Here is a 19388-nt window from a genome sequence, read left to right on the forward strand (position 1 = left end):
TGCAACAGATAAAATAGGATACCCTTATTCTGAGTAAGGTGAGAAGAGCAGATCACACTACAGGGATGTTTTTCAAGTGGTTCCCTTGAATGAGTGAATTTCTAAAGGAAGATGAAAAAGCATACAGGGTACTTAAAATATGCTGAAAAAATGGACATAAAAAAACTAAAAAGAAAGTTTAATTGTCAGTATGTTACTCTAGAAAAAATAATTAAAATTAGGCCAGTATATTTTAATTCATATTTAAATCAAGTAATCTCAAGCAATTCTCAAAAGTGTGACTCAGCCATGTTCTAACCTCAATGTTAACCTTATTAATATTTTCCTATGTTCTGGAAATGCTAATTAAATAAATAATGTTAAAAAAATGAATAAATTCTAGTAAGATAACTGCTTATTTATGTGTTATTTAAATCTATTTAAATACAATATCTAGTAAGTTAATATTTACATGTCTCATAACCTTTAAAATATAATGTAAAATATAAAATATAATAATAATTTAAATCTATTTAAATACAATATCTAGTAAGTTAATATTTACATGTCTCATAACCTTTAAAATATAATAATTTAAAAAGTACAAAATAAATAACACTTTGTAATTATTTTTATTTAGTAGAGATGTAAAAAAATTAAATAAAATTTCTTTCTATTCTAAAGGAAAGCTAACTGATGCTACACTGAACACAAAAAGCTAAATATATTGAGTACATTAATATAAAATTGAGTAAAAGTGTGAACTCGTACGTTTCTTGAATGCCTTCTCTTAAATCATTATCATTTCTTTAAAAAATTTATCATGAATTAAAATAATAGAAAGCTATTATTTTAATTCAGAGAAATATGCAGGTACATTAACACAATCCACCTAATCCTGCAATCTATTATCAATCTGAACACAGAACACAGAACCTGAATAAAAAAGTTCAAGTGTTTTAAAAGTACTTGCCCTGCCATTAGAAGCTGCTTTTATTATCTGATACTTATTTTAAATATTGATATGAAACAGGTTTTCTCTAAATTATAAAATAAAGGTTGACTTTAGAGGAATATTCATTTAATTCAGAGATTATACATTAATTTTTTACAGCTAAGCTAACATATATGATACTTTTTTAAATGTCTTAATTATGAAATGGAAACTGGAATGAAAAATCCCATATGTCTCATATTTTAAAATAGCCTTTAGCTTTTAAAATGGATGTGATTTTTTCTTTTTTTCTTTTTTACCTTTTAGAATGATGAACTTATTGGAGATGATGGTGTTAGCTTGAATTTTTCTAGGCTCCTTCACATGGATTCTGTTTATTTTCACAGTTAAACCTTCAGACTCAACTTTTACATGGGTAACCAACAAATTATAAAATATTACCTTAGAGATACAAAATGAGTATAACTTTTGAAGTCTCACAGAATTCTGGATTACACAAACCAGAGATAAATACATAAATATGTGCCATATATGGGCAGTACCCACTTAATATTTTATTAGTATGAAGCTAAAAGTTTCATAGCAAAAAGTTGGTCAAAGTAGACTTGACCTTATTATCTCATTTAAATTCCTCTTGGAGAAACTTCAAACTAAATCTTCAAGTAAATGATTTGTAAGAATTATCGGTTTGGTCCACTTGATTTATGGTTTTGTGTACCTGATGCCACCAGAAATTCTGTAATCTGAGGTAGTATAAATTCTAAATGTTGGTCAAATATTTCTATTTAGTCAAAAATAACCTCAATCAAAATTTTGCATTTTCACTTTCATGTTATTTTTGAGCCTACTGATTCTACTGTAATCAGATTTTTCAGATCAGTGGGTCTGGTCAATTTATCTACAGGTGAAATAATTAAGTGTTCTTATGTTCATTCCTATCAGTTGTCTGGAGGCTTCTCCAGGGCAGCAACTTGATAAAATTACAAGTGCACAGCATGTAGCATGTACGTAATTATGAGAGCATAGCATGTAGCAAGGACATAAAAATGTTCACTGGATAAACGATGAAGGAACTAAATTATTTCTTAAATATTTTTAAGAATATTTATTCTTAAAAAATACTACTGAGTGAAGAGTTTTTGGTTGCCCCTGATTTGAAGGGAGAGATTCACAGCAAAGATGAAAATGATGCACAAGCACCCCCTACCTTACAGAGAGCCACCAACCAAATGGAGCCAAACTGCTGCCCCTCAGTTTACTAAAAGGCTACAGAAGGAGTCTCGCAACTCCCAAAACATCACTCTAGCCTGATAAAAAGATGAATTAAGGAAAGGGTGAATTTCGAGCAGTGAGCTGTAGTGTTTGTTAAGTGAGCTTCCTCACTCAAGCCAAGTTGGGAAGCATCAAGATATTCCATTGCAGATACTGTGGGTCCCTGAAAGAAAGGGAGACTAGCATCTCACTCCCAGATGACTGAAACTAAACAGGGATCTGCCTTTGTGCTGCCATTGGAATAGAATTCAGCCTGATGAATATGTTCTTACACGACTTGACATTTATCCCTGGAAGTGTGTCAGAGTTGAGGGTAAACATTTTTCTGAAGATGGGAGGCTTGCTGGAGCAGTCTGCACCAGCTAACCTAATAGGGCCACAGAAATAATATACCTGGGAAGGAAAGAATAGGGAGTGCCTTTCACACTCCCCCCAGCTACCCATTCATCCCCTGAGACCCTAGAAATAGAACATCATTGATTCCCATGGCCCCATGTGAGGGAACACAGAGATAAGAAGAAGGAAAGGCTGCTGATCAAGTGCATCCATACCCCACTTAGAGAAGAGTTGAAACTGGTAGAACAGAAAGGAGATGAGGTGACCATTTTTGAAATGAGAAAGGGAGCCAGGGTAAGACTAACATTCCAAGAAATCCACACATAATTCACGTCGGTTGAGACATTCTACAGCAGTTAAAACCAGATTATGCCAGAGTTGGACACATCACCTTCGATGACCAGGTTCAGAAGATGATCTCTGTCTCTTTTGTCCCTCCTCTAACCTACCCAACCTCGCCCCTTCAAGAGCTAGACTATGGAGAGGAGAAAGCACGCCAACTGTCTTCAACCACTTAGGTAGCCTGCCCTGAGAAGAAGGGCAGCGAATAATCAGGTGAGATTTAAATAAAATTTGAGATTATAATTTTAAACTAGTCAGATTTACTAAACATAAGTGACCAGAAAGAAAGTTGTAGCATTTATCCAAAGGCATAGTTAAGAGACGGAAAAGAGAAGTTAGAGAGTACATGGTGCCAGGTAGATTTTGAGAAAAAGCTATTTCGGGTTTATCCTTAATGAGTTGTAACTGTTTAAAAACTACTTACACACTTATATATACTCCCTGATACCAGGATGAATCCTCATAGTGCTGATAACAAAAAACTTGCAGCTGAAACTATTCTTTTAACGCTGATATACCCCCCCTCCCAAAAGAAGCAAAATGTTACCCATGGCAAATTCTCAAGGGACAGCTGTTACTTGTCTGCTTAAGCTTGGCTGAACTTAAATCCATAGCTAGATAAAGCCAGTCTCCTCTGCTCACTACTCCTTTTTTACCCACCTTAAATTTGGGATTCCCTAGAAATCCATTTTGGATAACCATCTCTGCTTATTTCAAGGCTCTTTCTGAGTGATCTCATGTACCCTTTTTAAGCCAAATATCACCAAATACATAGCTTCATCTTTTATTTTCAACTACCCAGCAGATTTATACGTCCTATAGACATTACAAACAATAAATCCACAACAGAATTCATCAGCTCACCCTCCACACCCAAACTCCAAAACTTGTTCTTCTCTCCTTTCCTATTCTGTATCTCATTCAATGGCAACACCATCAATCTAATTCTCTAAATCAGAAAACAACTTCTTTACCTTAAGCTCCTGTACACAACCGGTTATCATATGCATATGATTATAAATGATCTAATCTAAACTAGATGATTTCTTAAATGTAGCCTCTCTTCTCTAATATCTTTGCCTTATCTACTTTAACGATTTCAACAGTCTTCAATGCAGTCCTTCTACTCTCCCATCTATCCAATTCCTGTCTATGTTTCACCTTAACACTAAAAACCCAACTTAGAGATACTTTCCTAATAAAAAGTCTGCACTAGCTATTCACTGCCCACTGGATTAAGGCTAAATACACACCAGAAGCCTCCACTTGGCAGTAAAGGCCTTTCCAACCTAGGTCATTTCTGCATCTTAACCAATATTACCCTGTGAACACGCTAGCTCTTTTCGGACATGTTTTCTGGCCCAGGTGAAGTGTGCAGAAAAGCGTTATGCATCACTGGCTAAGCCATATCATTTTGGACCCTGAATGTCTGCCCACCTGATCTCTGAACCCCTACCCTACTTTATTCTAATGATCTTTAGCTTTGCGTCTACCCAGGTTTGGTTATGTGTTATAACCTACCTATGTTCTCTTTTTCTTAATTAATGGCTTTATCTTATGACTCAAGCTAATTGTTAAGTTGTAAAATCAAATTTCCTAGGTTCGTATTTTGCCACCAAAAGGCTATGTGACATTTATCCTCAAACTTACTTGTAAAAAAAAAAAAAAGGGGGGGTAGGGGATAACAATATGATCATCAAAGGATCGTTGTCAAGAGAGTGCTTTGAAATATACTCAGCACACAGTAAGCTCTCAATATATATAGAAGCTATTATATTTACTAATACTTAGTTTATTAATCAAAAGCAAAAAAAAAAAAAAAGACAAATTCTGAATAGTAAAATTATACCTGCAGACAAAACTGCACATACCACCTTGAACCTAAAGAACTGGTTAGGTGGAAAAACGATTTCAGATGCTGATGCTGAAGTTTTAAACTTCATGCAGCTTCCTATCACAAGTCATAGCAAAATGTGGCATAGTACTCAAATGAATGAAAGCTTGATAATTTTAATGTGGAGTGGAGAGGGAAAAAAGTATAAATCACTATAAACAAAAAGGAAATTCTTACAGGTAAGACAAATAATGCAAAACACAAAAAGAAACTCACAGGTAGACTAAGTTCTGGAAAATGCCTCAAAAAGACACCTTTTTTGTAAAGCTGAATTTCTAGCTTATCTAAAAAGCTGCTGTTAAGTGACGACTACTAGACTGCTAAGGGCTGCATAATAACAATAATTTCCTTAACTTAGTTATTTAATGAATGTTTTCCTAGAAGACTATAATTCTATAATAAAAGAAAACGAAAAAAAAAATGTTTGCAGACATTAGTTATAACTTGCTTATTTCTGAAAATCAAGGGGGGATTTATCTGTATCTTATTTCTATTGTGCCTTACGTGATATGCTAAGGGAAAGTCAATGTTCATAATCAAGGCAAGAATGATAAAAAGTTGAAAATCAAAAGTAAGGCAATTTCAGGAATTTTATACCATCACTGAAGTTCTAATGAGTTAAAGACAGCAAATTTCTTTTCATCAAAGAATACAATCACTAAAATGACTGTCTGTTTTAGATCTTCATTAGCAATGATAATACACAACTGTCTACTCATTTAATATGGCTAGGCAGTAAAAGAGTATGGCTGGTTATTAGCTTTTTACATATTTATATATTTGCATCCTTGGCTATTATGTAGCTTCATTTGTAGTCTCATATTAAGCTACACAATTAAAAATGAAACTGAAGGACTGCACGTTACAATTTGATATTCTAATCCAGGTTACTGAGTGTTTTCTAAGAAACCTTAGTAATTAACAACAGCTTTAATTATAATAGTATACTACATATCACATTACTCAATTCATAAAGAAAACAGTTCATTTGCTAAGAATTATGAAAATATATCTTCAAAATAAATAAAATTAAGATATGTTTTCCAAAAATCTTTTATTTGCTAGTATATGTTAGCTTGATACCCTCTTTCACTTGTCTCCTTAAGATGTGTCTCTATTTCTGGGAAGATATTACTGCTCTTGACAAAGACAATTACAAAACTAGTTTGGTTTTGAATCAAGACAACTAGGTTTGGGATTTAAAAAAAAAAAAAGCTGTTATTTACTGGAAAGTCTTCCAATCCAAAGACTCCAACCTAATGAAAATTTTCTATTTTAATGAGTAAGAGGTACTATGGGAAAAGGTTGCCAACCTAATGTCAGGACATGACAGAAAGGTGTCAGTATTACTTTAACCAGGCCAACAAATCTAACAGTCCCCAAGAGAACTATGTATTTGTGAAAGATATATGTCGGGAAGTATGATAAAAGTTAGTTATGGGAAGGGTTCTGACACTAAACTACTATGGATATTCTGAAAACCCTAATTAAGTGTGAAAGGACAAAAATAATTTTAGATGTAAAGAAATTCATTTATGACAAAGTAAAAAAGAACTATTATCAATACAACTTGCTATATTCATTCTTAGTAACCTCAATCAATTCTAACAACTTATTTGAAATCAAATGGTTTATTTAAGAAGTCAACACCTTGAGGCATCAGTCTTAAATTAAAAGGTAATAAATTATATTGTCCAGTCTTTGATCCTAAATTTCACTATTGGTTCTTAACATTTTTTTTGATTCAATCACCCAACAGTCCCCATTGCTCACTGACTAAACATTCAAAATAAAGTTATGAAAAGAAAGCCCACGGAGTCAAAATAACCTCCTCGCATATCAACATTAGCCATAACATATGCTTGGAATACAACATCTTTGTTTTAAAGTAGACAATTTTTCAACACAATCTTCTAAATAAATGGCATTTTAAAAAAAAACTTACTATGAGAAAAGCTTATGCTTTTTAGAACTCTCTATGGTAAGTCATTTTTCTTTTTGCCATGTGCTTTAAATATCTTAATAAATTCCAACACGGTGACAAGAAACCACATACTGCACCTGTGCTTTCTATCTTAATTAATCCAGTAAGTACAGGCCTGCTCACTTTAATTTGAAAAGGAAATGATGATATAGTGCATTATAACTTAGGGTATTAATTACCTAAATAAGCAGAATTATCTTAATGTTTCAGTAGACATTGACTAAACACAACCGCCAAGTAAAAATTTCAGAAATCATGGACGCCTTCAACAGCATATTTAGGCATAAGAAAGCAAGATGCTTATTCTACCACAGGTGGCCAAATGGACTAAATTATACTGAAGGGAAAAAAACAGTGCAGCAGTTCAGAGACACTAAACTTTTTGTTGTTTTTACTATAGTATCAATTAAATTCGGTTTAGTTGCCCAGTGACTAATTAACTCTTAACTTTTTTTCCGACTTGTATATAAACACTTATATTTGAAGGAGGCCACCCTCTTTTCAAAATGAAAGTTATGACTGTCTTAAATGCCTTAGTAGATTGATGGTCAAAATCTTGTAAAAATTCTACATGGACCTAGACAATCACATGATACGACCGTGCACAGCCACACCATCTGTTGGATACGACTGCCAGTGCAGATTTCGTGAGCTGGCAAAGGACTGAAGCAGTCAAAACTCCACAAGTATTTCAAAGTGCAGGCTTCTCATTAATTTTAATTTCCTGTTGGCTCTACAAGGAAAGAGTCAGTAGTGAAAGCACAATGTGTCGCATACACTCAAGTTCATGCCACATGTACACCTGTAATCATAAACTCTCATCCAGGGCTGTCCACTAAAATATTTGAGATTTTGTGTTTATTTCTTCTTTACCTTAGAAGAAATAAATCTGAAATACCTACGGTTATCTTTTGTTAGCACATATGCTTTGTTAACACTCTTGGAAACATCTGGAAATACTTAACAATAATCATTTAATTAATGCAAAGCTAATTGATGACAATATGCTTAAATACTTGACTCAACTGAAGTGGTTTCCTCAGTCCACACAATGAGGGACTGAAGAGAACAAGAAGTCCTTTGATTAAGGAGTACACTACAAGGAAAACTTCTAGCCAATGTTTCTTTGCAAAGCAAAAACATTATCTGTATTTAAGTAAATAAAGCAGATGATAGTATACTGCTACACAGGTAAAAACTGGTAGATGCTGCTGGCTCAAGTTTTTCTCTCATTGTTCTATGGGGCCTGTGTTGCTGAATGTTTTTGTGAGCTCTTGTATTCCACCACTGTCTCCACTTTATTGCCCTCCATAACTGTTGGCTGCTCTAGGAAGGTGAAAAGATCCTGAGAAAGAAACATTTCTTCAGAACAAGGGACTTATTCCTAAAATGCCCATGGTGGCTCCAGCAGCAGGGCTGGTACTTTCTCTGGGTTTACTGCTTTCTGCGTTTGTAACAGTGAGGATTTTTTGTTGTTGCTTGGTTTTTTGTTTCCCTACAACCATGCTGACTTGCCAATCCAGAATCAGAGGTAGGACTGCAAAAAACTTAGAAAAGTCTGAGGCAAATTTACACTTGGAGAAGGGGATTTTTTTTTCCTCCTCTGCCTCAATGATTGAGACTTTTTTTCCAGTGCTGCTCTGGAGAATTCTTGTGTCCCTTAGCTCAAAACAAACAAACAAAAAACTCCACAAATTGAATGAATACTTAAGAATCGTAGTAATCAAATGTTAACTTACAATTCAGTTTGAGTCAAAAACAAAAAATGGTTAATTGACCTAATTCCTCTTATACTAGTAATTATTGTCAACCCCACTGCTTTCTTTTTTAAAAAAATTGGAATCAGTATACTGGGTTAACAGATGGCTTTTAAAGTTTTTGTTCTTATTCCAAAATCTTTACATATATATCTATTAAAGTATGATACTGTAACTTCTGCAAAACATGATCGACATGCTCTCTATTTAACACTAAACAATCTGGATGTTAAGGCTGTTTGGAAATAATTCTAACAAAAACTGAAACATTATACTAGTGCTATAATAAACAGCTTTGACTTTTACATTTGTTTTCTAAATCTTCATAGGCATACCCTAAACAGAACTTTCTTAGTAGAGTTGAACTAATTGGTTCAATTAGCCCAAATATATTTTATCCTATCTTTACATTACCCTAAAATTGGTGAAATCATAAATTGATTCTCCTGTCACCTCATTACACCCAGGAACATAACATGAAATAACAGTTCACAGATAATCCAAAGGACAAGAGCTAAAAAAAATAAAAATAAAAATAAAAATAAAAATACACAAACTGTGTTGTGGACAGGCTTTAAGATAAAGAAAGAATGCTTCCTCCTACTCTGGACATCTGTCTAGCAGGTGCCTCACTGAGTAAGTTTTATCCTTTGCGAATCTGCTCTGAATACAATAAAACACAATGAAGTGTTCTCTTTCATTTTTCTTTCATGAAACCTATTTTCCTCAATGTAGAAGGATAAGCCTTCTATGTCCTGGAAATGTGGTCAAAATAACTTTAGGCTGTTTTAAGCAATTTCTATTTAACAGACATAGGAATCACATAAAATCCAGTTCTTTTGGGAGGCAGTCTTGAGATACAGCATAAAGAGAAAAGATAAACACATAAACCTTAGCACACTGTTTACTTTTATGAGTCACATTTTTTAACATTCTATATCTAATATATGATGAAATGAGTAAGACCAGATTTCCCTTATTATTACCAGCTGGTGTCTTAAGTAGAAATCTGTCTTTGTTTTTAGTGCATTTTTTTATTCTGTAAGCAAAGTATTCTATTGAACCCTTTACACTTTGCCACCTATGCTTCCTCTTTTCCTACTCTCTTTTGGCTTCTCTTATATACTTTTTGTCTTTTACCACACTCACTACTACTCCTAGCAATTCTTTATTCATCTGGCAATCCTTCCTTTATTCATCTATTTATTCCCACTTACACTATCCTCATTAGCTATTACACTTTCCACTTTCCTCAAAGTGCTGAGGGGTTGAGCAGTTCCAGTTGACAGGTTTAGTAAATGTTGGAGAAGGAGGAACTCCCCTAGTCCCTCTGTCTATCCCCCCACTTCCCTTTTAAGGCTACATGCCCTGCATAAGTCAGAAAAGAAATAATCCTGGAAAAATAGGATCTAGTTATAGGATCTGTTGATGCATCTTTCCTACTATGAGGACATTTTCCTTTTTTATTTTCCTAAGTTGAAAATACTGTTAGCCAAAAATACATTTGATACACTTAACCTCCTGAACACTATAACTAAGCCTAGCTTACCTTAAACATGCTCAGAATGCAAATGTGGCAACACAGTACACTGGAGAGTATCTGCTGTTTACTCTAGTGACTACGTGCCTCACTGGGAGCTGTGGCTCACTGCTGCTGCCCAGTATTACGAGAGGATCTCATATCACTTATCACTAGCCCTGGACAAGATCAAAATTCAAAATTCGAAGTACTGTTTCTATTGAATGCATATCACTTTCACACCATCTAAAGTTGAAAAGTCATTAAGTCAAACCATAGTAAGTCAGGACCGTCTATATTATTTCAAGCCTATTTCACATAACTGGTTTTCCCCTATCTCTCGTCTTTTCCTATCAATCAAATCCTGCCATTAAGATTAATATTCTTAAAACACTTTATCATGCCATTCTCCAGCTTAAGAACTTTCAATGGCTTTCTACAATCTATGCAATACAAATTCAGACTTTGCAATCTTGCACTCAAGGCTTCTACCACCTGACCATTTCTACCTCATCTCCCATACTGTTTCAAATAAACTTGAAGGTTTCTACTTCATTGTCACGCAATACAACTTGTAGTTTCCTATATCGAAGCTTTTTATTACATGCATCATGTTTTGTAGTGCCTGCATTCCCTCCTGCTGTCCATCTTTCAAAGCTGAAACAAAATCTCCCTCCAGAACAGCATAATTTCATAAACTACTCCAGCCTTTACTGAGTATGCGTCTTATGCAAAACCATACAACATCTGAAGTACTGCTCTGGATTACAACTTAATACTTAATTTATATCTTGTTTTCTTAATTTAAAAAATTTATATATATATGTATATGTATATATATATACATATACATATATATATAATATATCTATATATATCCATAGTGCCTAGCAGATACCAAAGCAGAAAGTAGAACATTTCTTAAGTTAGTTTGTTTTCTAACAAATTTTGGAATTTTCAGATAGGACTCCAAAATCTTGATTCCAGACTGGCCTTCTGACATATTTTGACTAACAAAATATAGTAGAAGTTACACTATGCAAATATTTTTTCCTCTTTTATTTACTTTTATATTGTGGTAAAATACATGTAAGTTGAAATTCACCATTTTAATCATTTAGGTGTACAGTTCAATGGAATTTACCATATTCATACTGTTGTGCGACAATCATGACTATCCATCCTGAACATTTTTCATCCTGCAAAACAAATTCTATGCCTGTTAAGCAATAACTCCCCATCTCCCCTCTATCCCAGCCCCTGGCAACTAGCATTTTATTTTCTATTTCTACAAATCTGACTACTCTAGGTATCTTATCTAAGTGGACTCACACAGTATACATCCTTTTGTGACTGGCTATTTTATTTAGCATAATATCTTCAAGGTTCATCCATGTTATGGCACATGTCAGAATTTCTTTCATTTTTAGGATGACTACTATTCCACTGTATGTATATACCACATTTTAAGGCCATTTGGGTTGCTTCGACCTTGTGGCTATTGTGAATAATGTTGCTATGAATATGGATGTACAAATGTGAGATCCTGCTTTCTCTTCTTTTGGGCATATACCCAGAAGCGGAATTACAGGATCACATGGTGATTCCATTAAATTTTTTGGAAGAATGCCATGTTGTTTTCTACAACAGCTAAACCACTTTACATTCCCATCTACAGTGCACAAGGAAGGGTTCCAACTTCTTCACATCCTCACCGACTTCTCCTCCCACCTCGTGTGTGTGTGTGTGTGTGTGTGTGTACAATAGCCATCTTAATGGGTGTGAAGTGGTACCTCATGGTTTTGATTTGCATTTCCCTACTATTAGTGATATTAAGCATTTTTCATTTGTTAACTTTTTGGTGTTCTTGAGATGTAGGAGTGCTTTACATATCCAGGATGTTATCCCTTTATTGAATACATAATTTGCAAAGGTCTCCATTGCCTGGGTTGCCTTTTCATTCTCTTGATAGTGTCCCTTGATGCACAAAAGTTGTAATTTTGCAATAGTTCAATTTATTTAATTTTTTCTTTTGTTGCCTGTGCTTTGGTATCATATCTAAGAAATCATCATCAAATGCAATGTCATGAAGCTTTTCCCCTGTTTTTTTCTAGGAGTTTTATAGTTTGTTATGTTTAGATCTTTGATTCATTTTTAGTTAATTTTTGTATAGGGTATAAGGTAAGGGCCCAACTTCATTCTTTTGCATATGGATATCCAGTTTTCCCAGCATCATTTGTTGACAAGACTATCTTTTCCTCATGAAATGATCTTGGTACTCTCGTCAAAAACCGTCTGACTATATATGTTTATTTCTAGGCTCTCTATTCTCCATTGGTTTATATGTCTGTGTGTTTTGATTACTGTAGCTTTGGTTTTGATTACTATGGCTTTATAGTAAGTTTTGAAATCAGAAAGTATGAGACCTCCAACTTTCTGTTTTTTCAGATTGTTTTGACTATTCAAGTGCCCTAAAATTCTTTACGAATTTTAGGATGGCTTTTTCTATTTCTACAAACAAAAGTCATTCGGATTTTTATAGAGCTTACATTAAACCTACAGATTGCTTTAAACAATACTGACATCTTAACAATATTAAGTCTTCCAATCCATCAGCATGAGATGTCTTTCCATGTTTTGCCGCAATGTTCTGCAGTTTTTAGTGTACAAGTCTTTCACTCCCCTGGTTACGATTCTTTCTAAGTATTCATTCTTTTTGATGCTATTATAAATGGACACTGTGGAGATCCTAGGCATAGGTCTCAAGAGGCCTTACAGCTTCTACTATTACCCTCTTAGCAGGCTGCTACTGCCACATGAAAATCCTAGGCTTGCTTGATAGAGTCATATGGCCTAGCCAACTGTCAGGGCGACTGCCAGGCACACGAGTGAGGTAATTTTGGATCATTCAACTCCACTAAAGTTGCTAGGTGACTGCAGCCACTGGCGACACCTCAGGTGAGACGAGCAAGAGAACTCTCGGCTGAATCTAGTCAAAATGCTTATCCACAAAACTATGAGCAAATAAAATTATTTTAAGTCATTAAATTTTTGGGGTGGTAGCAAAAACTAATTGAAACAGAAGTAAAAATTTTTATTTGCTATTTCTTAACAATGATAACTTATTCATTACTTTGTAGTTCATTTGAAACTGTTTCCCAGAGGCTATTATGATTTATTCCAACTGAGACAAGACAGAGTACTTTGGAGCTAAATATTCTACATAATTCATCATGTCCATGAATGATTTAAAGCTTGAATGTCAGCATTCTAAATAATTTAGAATTTTTTTAAAAGTGGATAGCTTAAAGTAAAATCTTACAAGAACTACAGAAATACAGATTTTACTTTTTAATTTATAACTTCAAAATTGAAAAAACAATAAGTAGATACTATAATTAATGTTTTTTGGCTAATCAATGCTATTGCTAATATTTGTTAGCAATTAGTACTAAATTTAGTGAGGAAAGATTTTGAAACTTTATTATCTGATTATTAAAAACTCAAATGATCACAACGTTTAGGAGAAAAGTAGTTAACATTAATTTGGGAATATTTGTAATCCTAAAGCATTTAGAGACATGTTGACTAAGCAAAATGACTTAATATTACTTAAAAATTTTAAAGATCTATATCTATAATTTTATTTACTTATAAGCAAATGGATTCATTAATAAATATAGCTATAAAGGACTGTAGTTACTTTATGTAGAAAAATCTTACAGAAACATATGAAAAGTAACATACTATTTAAAATATGCTAAAGCAGAAATTTACTCCACAAAAATTTTTATTTCATTAAAGAACTCATTTTGAGAATTTACTCTCTCAAGATGTGGAAAGAGTTGCTTTAGAACTGTTTGTCTATTACATGCATTCTTTAAAAGAAATAAAAAGGAGCAAGGCAAAAGAAATAAAGGGAAAATGTAATGAAAGAGGTGTTAAGGTACAGTTTTATATTGAGGTTTACATGCTAACTAGATAAAGAATAGGACTTTATTTCTGACAAACCAACTGGAATTAATACTTGCCTCAGTTAACCTTCAAAGTTGAGGCAAATTTCTGCATGTCTACGTTATAAATGTCTCTGCATCATTTGTTTTGGAAACTAATTTACTGTCAGAAGTATCTCCTATTTGCATTATTAAAAATATCCTTTGAAATAGTTGTCATTTTAATTTTAAAGAGTCCTAAATATTTCTTTAAATGTGGGCTATGATTTATTTAACTATAATCTATTATTTACATTTCTCTGCAAGTACCTTTCTATAAGCGAACTAAATTTCACCATTCCTATACTCACATTCGGTCTATGATTTTATACACACACATACAAGTAAGCTTCTCAATGTGACAATAAAATAAAGAAGAACAAATATAAATAAGAGAATTAAAATGTACTTACAAAGTCAAAGTCTCCATCTTGAGGAACTTTCCAGTTATCAGGAAAAACATTTTTGGACATAGGGAAGGATTCATGCATGTTCTGATTACAGTTTTCATGACTCTTATTTTTGAAGTCCTGTTTATCAAAGTAGTCCATAAAAGATGGTCTTTGTACTTGTGGTGAAGTTGCGTTTCCTTAAGGAAACAAAGAACATAAAGAGGGTATAAGATCTTACATTTAAAGAAGTATGATTTTTATTAAGTATAATTTATTGAGCAATGTGATAAATTTGCACTGGTCAGGTTCAAAGCCAACATAGTCAATTTAATGAAAGACAAAATAAAATAAGACAAGAATGAAAAAACAAATATATCCAAATTAAATTTGCATATATTTAAATAAAAATTCAACTAATGATTAGGTAGAGATCCACGATATTCTTAGATCACAGAAACATTTCAAAACTTTGGCAGAATCTTTATCGTAATTTTATTTAAAATTACTTCAGATGTATTTGAAATCTGTCAAAGAAAATAAAAATTTTAAACCTGTATTATTTTGAAATATTTAAGCATACATTGTTATTGTCACTGTATACCACTATCGGGTATAAGAAGTTATAAGGACTTACCCAAGTTCCTCTTATATCTCTTTGCTTCCTCATAGTTTTTCTAGCTAATTCCACTTCCTCCTGGACTCTCATGGTTTTGCCTGTCAGTACCTGTGATTCCCAACTCTATTCTTCCACCCAGAACTTGCTCCTAAGTTCTATATCTGATTTTCCCATTGCTTACTATTAGACTACTGGATCTGAGGTAAGTTAGCTTAACAGTTCTAAAGCTAAATTCAAGGTCTTTCCCTGCAAACCCACTGCTCATCTATAAAGTCCACGTTATTTACTCAACTGCCAAAGTGACATAGAGAACTAACCCAGATTCCTCACTTCCCATCACACAACAGTGACTATTAGGTCTTTTTAATCTACTTCTTTATACAACTGTTTAAATCTAACCCCTTTTCCTCTACCTACTGCTGTTATTCTCTTTAGCTCCTAATCATTTCTTGCCAAGGCCATTGCAGCAACCTTCAAACTCATCTCCCTACTTCACCCAGTTTTCAGTTTCATACTGATAACAATTTCTTTCGAAATCCAAATCAAACCGTGTCATTCTTCTGCTTAGAATCACTTCCTACATTGACTAAAGTGGAAAATAAACGTTAGTCATAACTAGATTTTTTTCATCTGGCTGGTATGGTCTTGATCACTGGTTTTCAAACTGAATTCCTTAAATCCCTAGAGTTCCAGAAAAAGGTCCCACAGGCCACCACAAAGATATTTTCTGTACAGTTCTCCAGACACTAAGTGACATACCTTCTTCTTAAACAGTTCACCATTCCTGTACTCACATACAGTCTATAATGGGAAGTACACTTCCACATAAGAAAGCCTGTTGCGCAACTCTAAGTTACAAGTATTTTTTAAATTATCACATTTAAAGCTGTTCTTCTGTAATTTACACTCGCATTCCAAGTAAATTCCTCTTTCCTATACCAATGCATTAAATATCTGAAAAAAGAGATAAATGGCTACCGTCTTGGTTGTTTTTTCCAGGTGCAACACCCCCAGTTCCCTTCATATTACATGTTTTTCTGACTCATCATCATCTTGTTTATTTGCCTATGGAGACATTCCAGTCTCTCCATCGGAGGTAATATTACTAATAGTAATCTGGCCAATCAATTGAATGCATCTGTAATAGTACCAATGTAACTTAAAACTCCCGTTACCATTATGACAACTAAGTAACATTGTTGGCTCAGGATGAGCTGTAAGTTAATTTTGTTCAAGAGAATACAGTGCTAAAAAGCCTTTATTTTTACTCTTTAGGAATTATGAGATGGAACTAATCTGATGCCTGTTCTACGTGGTAAATCAGCAAATCTGGAATTATTTAAACTAAAATTAAAGGTCTATGGCCATTCTACCCTGGACAAGCCCGATCCCATCTGATCTCAGAAGCTAAGCAGGGTCGGGCCTGGTTAGTACTTGGATGGGAGACCACTTAGGAAGACTAGGTTCTGTAGAGATTGTAAACTGACAAGGTCCTTGCAATCTGTGAGATCAACCAAGGGTTGCCTTGCCTAAAAAATAAAATAAAATAAAAGGGTCGGAGGTGAGGAAGTTGTTCAGCAAGCAAGCATCCTACCTCCCCTTTACTTTCTCCAGCTTTTAGATCTCTGTGTGCATTATTTGGTGGCTTTGAAGTTTAAGTGAATTTGCTCAGGTAAGGAAGGATATAACAGAGGTTGATAATGGCAGTACTTATTCATATGAAAATTTTCACTTCATTGCCAACATGACATGACTTTATCAAAGTTTTTTATTGACTTCTCAATGTTTTTTTTTTTTTTTTTAAAAACAACTATGGTAAAATGCACACGAAATTGATGCTCTTGACCATTTTTAAAGGTACAGTAGTGTTAGTGCATCCACATTGTTGTGGAACCATCACCACCATCCATCTCTAGAACTCTTTTCATCTTGCAAAACTGAAACTCTACACCCATTAAATAACAAATCTATTCTCCTCTCCCTGCCAACCCCGGAAACTACCATTCCAGTTTCTGTATCTATGAATTTGACTACTCTAGCTATCTCATATAAGTGTAATCAATACAGTTTTTGTCTTTTTATGGCTGGCTCATTTCACTTAGCTTAATGTCCTCGAGGTGCATCCGTATTGTAGCATGGTGTCAGAATTCCCTTCTTTTTTAAGTTAAAGAATTTTCCATGGTACATATCTATCACATTTTGTTTATCCATTCATCTATCAATGGACACTTCGGTTGCTTCCACTTTTGTTTACTGAGAATGATGTTGCTATGAGCATGGGTGGCAAACATCTCTTTGAGACCAAGTTTTCCTCTATACATGTGCAGATCCTATTTGCAAGTGATCTTATTTCTTTTTCATTTTCTTATGGGTGTTTTGATGGTTGAGCCTATCTCTACTTAAGTAAATCATTATCATATAATGTAAGTAAATATGAATAATATAATTATTAGCAAAAATGTTTGTTTTTTATTTTCAGCCCATGAATTATCTTTTAAATGTTTCCATCTTTACCTTTTCATTAAACTAGTTAGTATAAGTTCCTTAATGAAAGAATCCAAATCCTTTACCCAAATAATTTCACAAATAACTATGACCATCAGCGAGTGGTCCTGACTACATACAGATGTTCAACACTGATGGCCATAAGGAGGAGCTAATGAGATGGTATGTGGTTTTTCAACATCATGACTTTTGAATTAGTAGAGACTACTAGTATTTCATTATTAACAACTGCATATTGGCATAATAAATTTGAAAAATTATGTGACTACAATTTCAGTATGAGCTGTCCTAGTAGAGTCAAAGGAATCTGACATTCAGAATATTCATGTATTAGTGGGAAAATAGGGAAAAAAAAACTTTATCTGAAGACTCATTCTTCAATTAGAGCTGCTCAGGCTTTAGAAGATTTGAAAGTAAATGTGACAAGACATATGGGACCCAAATGATACCCACTGAAAAGATACTGAAACATTCCATCAAAATTAGGATAGTATAAAACACCAATATTCACAGTAAACCTTCAGAGGTTAGAACACTTTCATATCCCACATACAAAACTCATGAAAAAGGAACTCCTTAGGGAGTTGATCAAGATATCAGCCAGAGCCGCCTTAAGATTTCCTGTCAGACCAGACTTTACTAGTATGTCACAAATGAATAAAATATATGGGAGAAAAGGTAAAATATTTTAATGATCAATAAATGTTATATAAAGATTTTGTACTTATGGATGGTATTTTATCTTCAACTTTTTCCCCTAAAATCTCCTATTGTTAAGAAAAGAAATTGATTAATTTGACAAGGTTACATTACTGACATTTGGACTGGACACATACATTCCATTAACATTTTCAAAAGATTTAAGAACCCTTGATTTGTCTCTGGGTTTCATCATTATAAGACATCTCTCTCTCTCTTCAGAACTGAAATCTGGTTCCTATGGCAACCTTTTTATTCCAAAACAGAGTCCAGGAATTTATCCTCAATTATTCTCCACCTTTGACCTTTTTATGACAATAATAAAATATTACAAGTATAGCTCAACAAATTTTCTACAAAATAATTGAGCAAATCAAATCACGGGGGTGGGGAGATAATGCCTTAAAGGAAGGCTTTGATCGATATTCTTTTTTTTTTTTTTTTAAGAAAAGAGTAATTTTGTAATAGAACTGCGTATCTATTTGTGTTGTAAGTTCTCATTTTAATCAGCTAGACTTAACATGGATCACATGCATAAAGATATCTAAAAACTTGACTGTTTGATATACAAGGGTTACTGATGTTTATATAGTAAAATCAGAATCAGAGAGAAGAGTAAAAATGGTTTCTTTGGGAAATAACTCCTGCTAAAGTAAGAAGCCCATAAATTTTACCATTATGAACTACATTTTACAAATGTAAAGAAAATGTTTCATTGCTTATGTAGGTGCTTTCGTAAAAACAAAACAAAACAAAAACACATCATGACACTACTCATCCACTGAAGACAACACCCCCTGGTCAGTGCCGGTGCCCCTCCTTAGCACCCTGCCCTCCAGGCTAGGCCTATGCTGCTCTTTTCCCTCCAGTCAGGCTGGCTTCACTGCAGACTCTAGTTAAGCCTTCTTTGCTTTCTCCTCAAATAGAAAGTATTGAACTCTTCACCCCAGAATCTTTACTAATACCCTGGTGCTGTAATGAAATAGTGGTCTTCTGATATGCCAATGACTCTTAATTCAGACCTCTGTATCTGAGTAAATGGAAGACTAATCTTTTCCTATTGGAAACTTACACTTATGGGGGTGGGAGGATAATGCCTTAAAGGAAGGCTGAGATCAACAGGCAGCTACTCTAACACAGCCTACA

General features: G+C 33.9%; 1 protein-coding gene and 1 pseudogene across 7 annotated transcripts in view; one reads left to right on the forward strand and one right to left on the reverse strand.

Annotated features, from left to right (window-relative positions):
- The window catches only part of STK3 (serine/threonine kinase 3), a 275174-nt gene that overhangs the window by 58594 nt on the left and 197192 nt on the right, over window positions 1–19388 (reverse strand). For all 7 annotated transcript variants that reach the window (XM_036232892.1, XM_016157839.2, XM_016157837.2 and 4 more), the window contains one exon: window positions 14444–14619. In XM_036232892.1, coding sequence (XP_036088785.1) covers window positions 14444–14619 — 176 coding nt within the window. The remainder of the gene's footprint in view (window positions 1–14443; window positions 14620–19388) is intronic.
- Window positions 16395–16513, forward strand: LOC118612109 (annotated as a pseudogene).

This window comes from Rousettus aegyptiacus, unplaced genomic scaffold, assembly GCF_014176215.1.
Source record: "Rousettus aegyptiacus isolate mRouAeg1 unplaced genomic scaffold, mRouAeg1.p scaffold_m13_p_15, whole genome shotgun sequence".
Classification (NCBI taxonomy): Eukaryota; Metazoa; Chordata; class Mammalia; order Chiroptera; family Pteropodidae; genus Rousettus; species Rousettus aegyptiacus.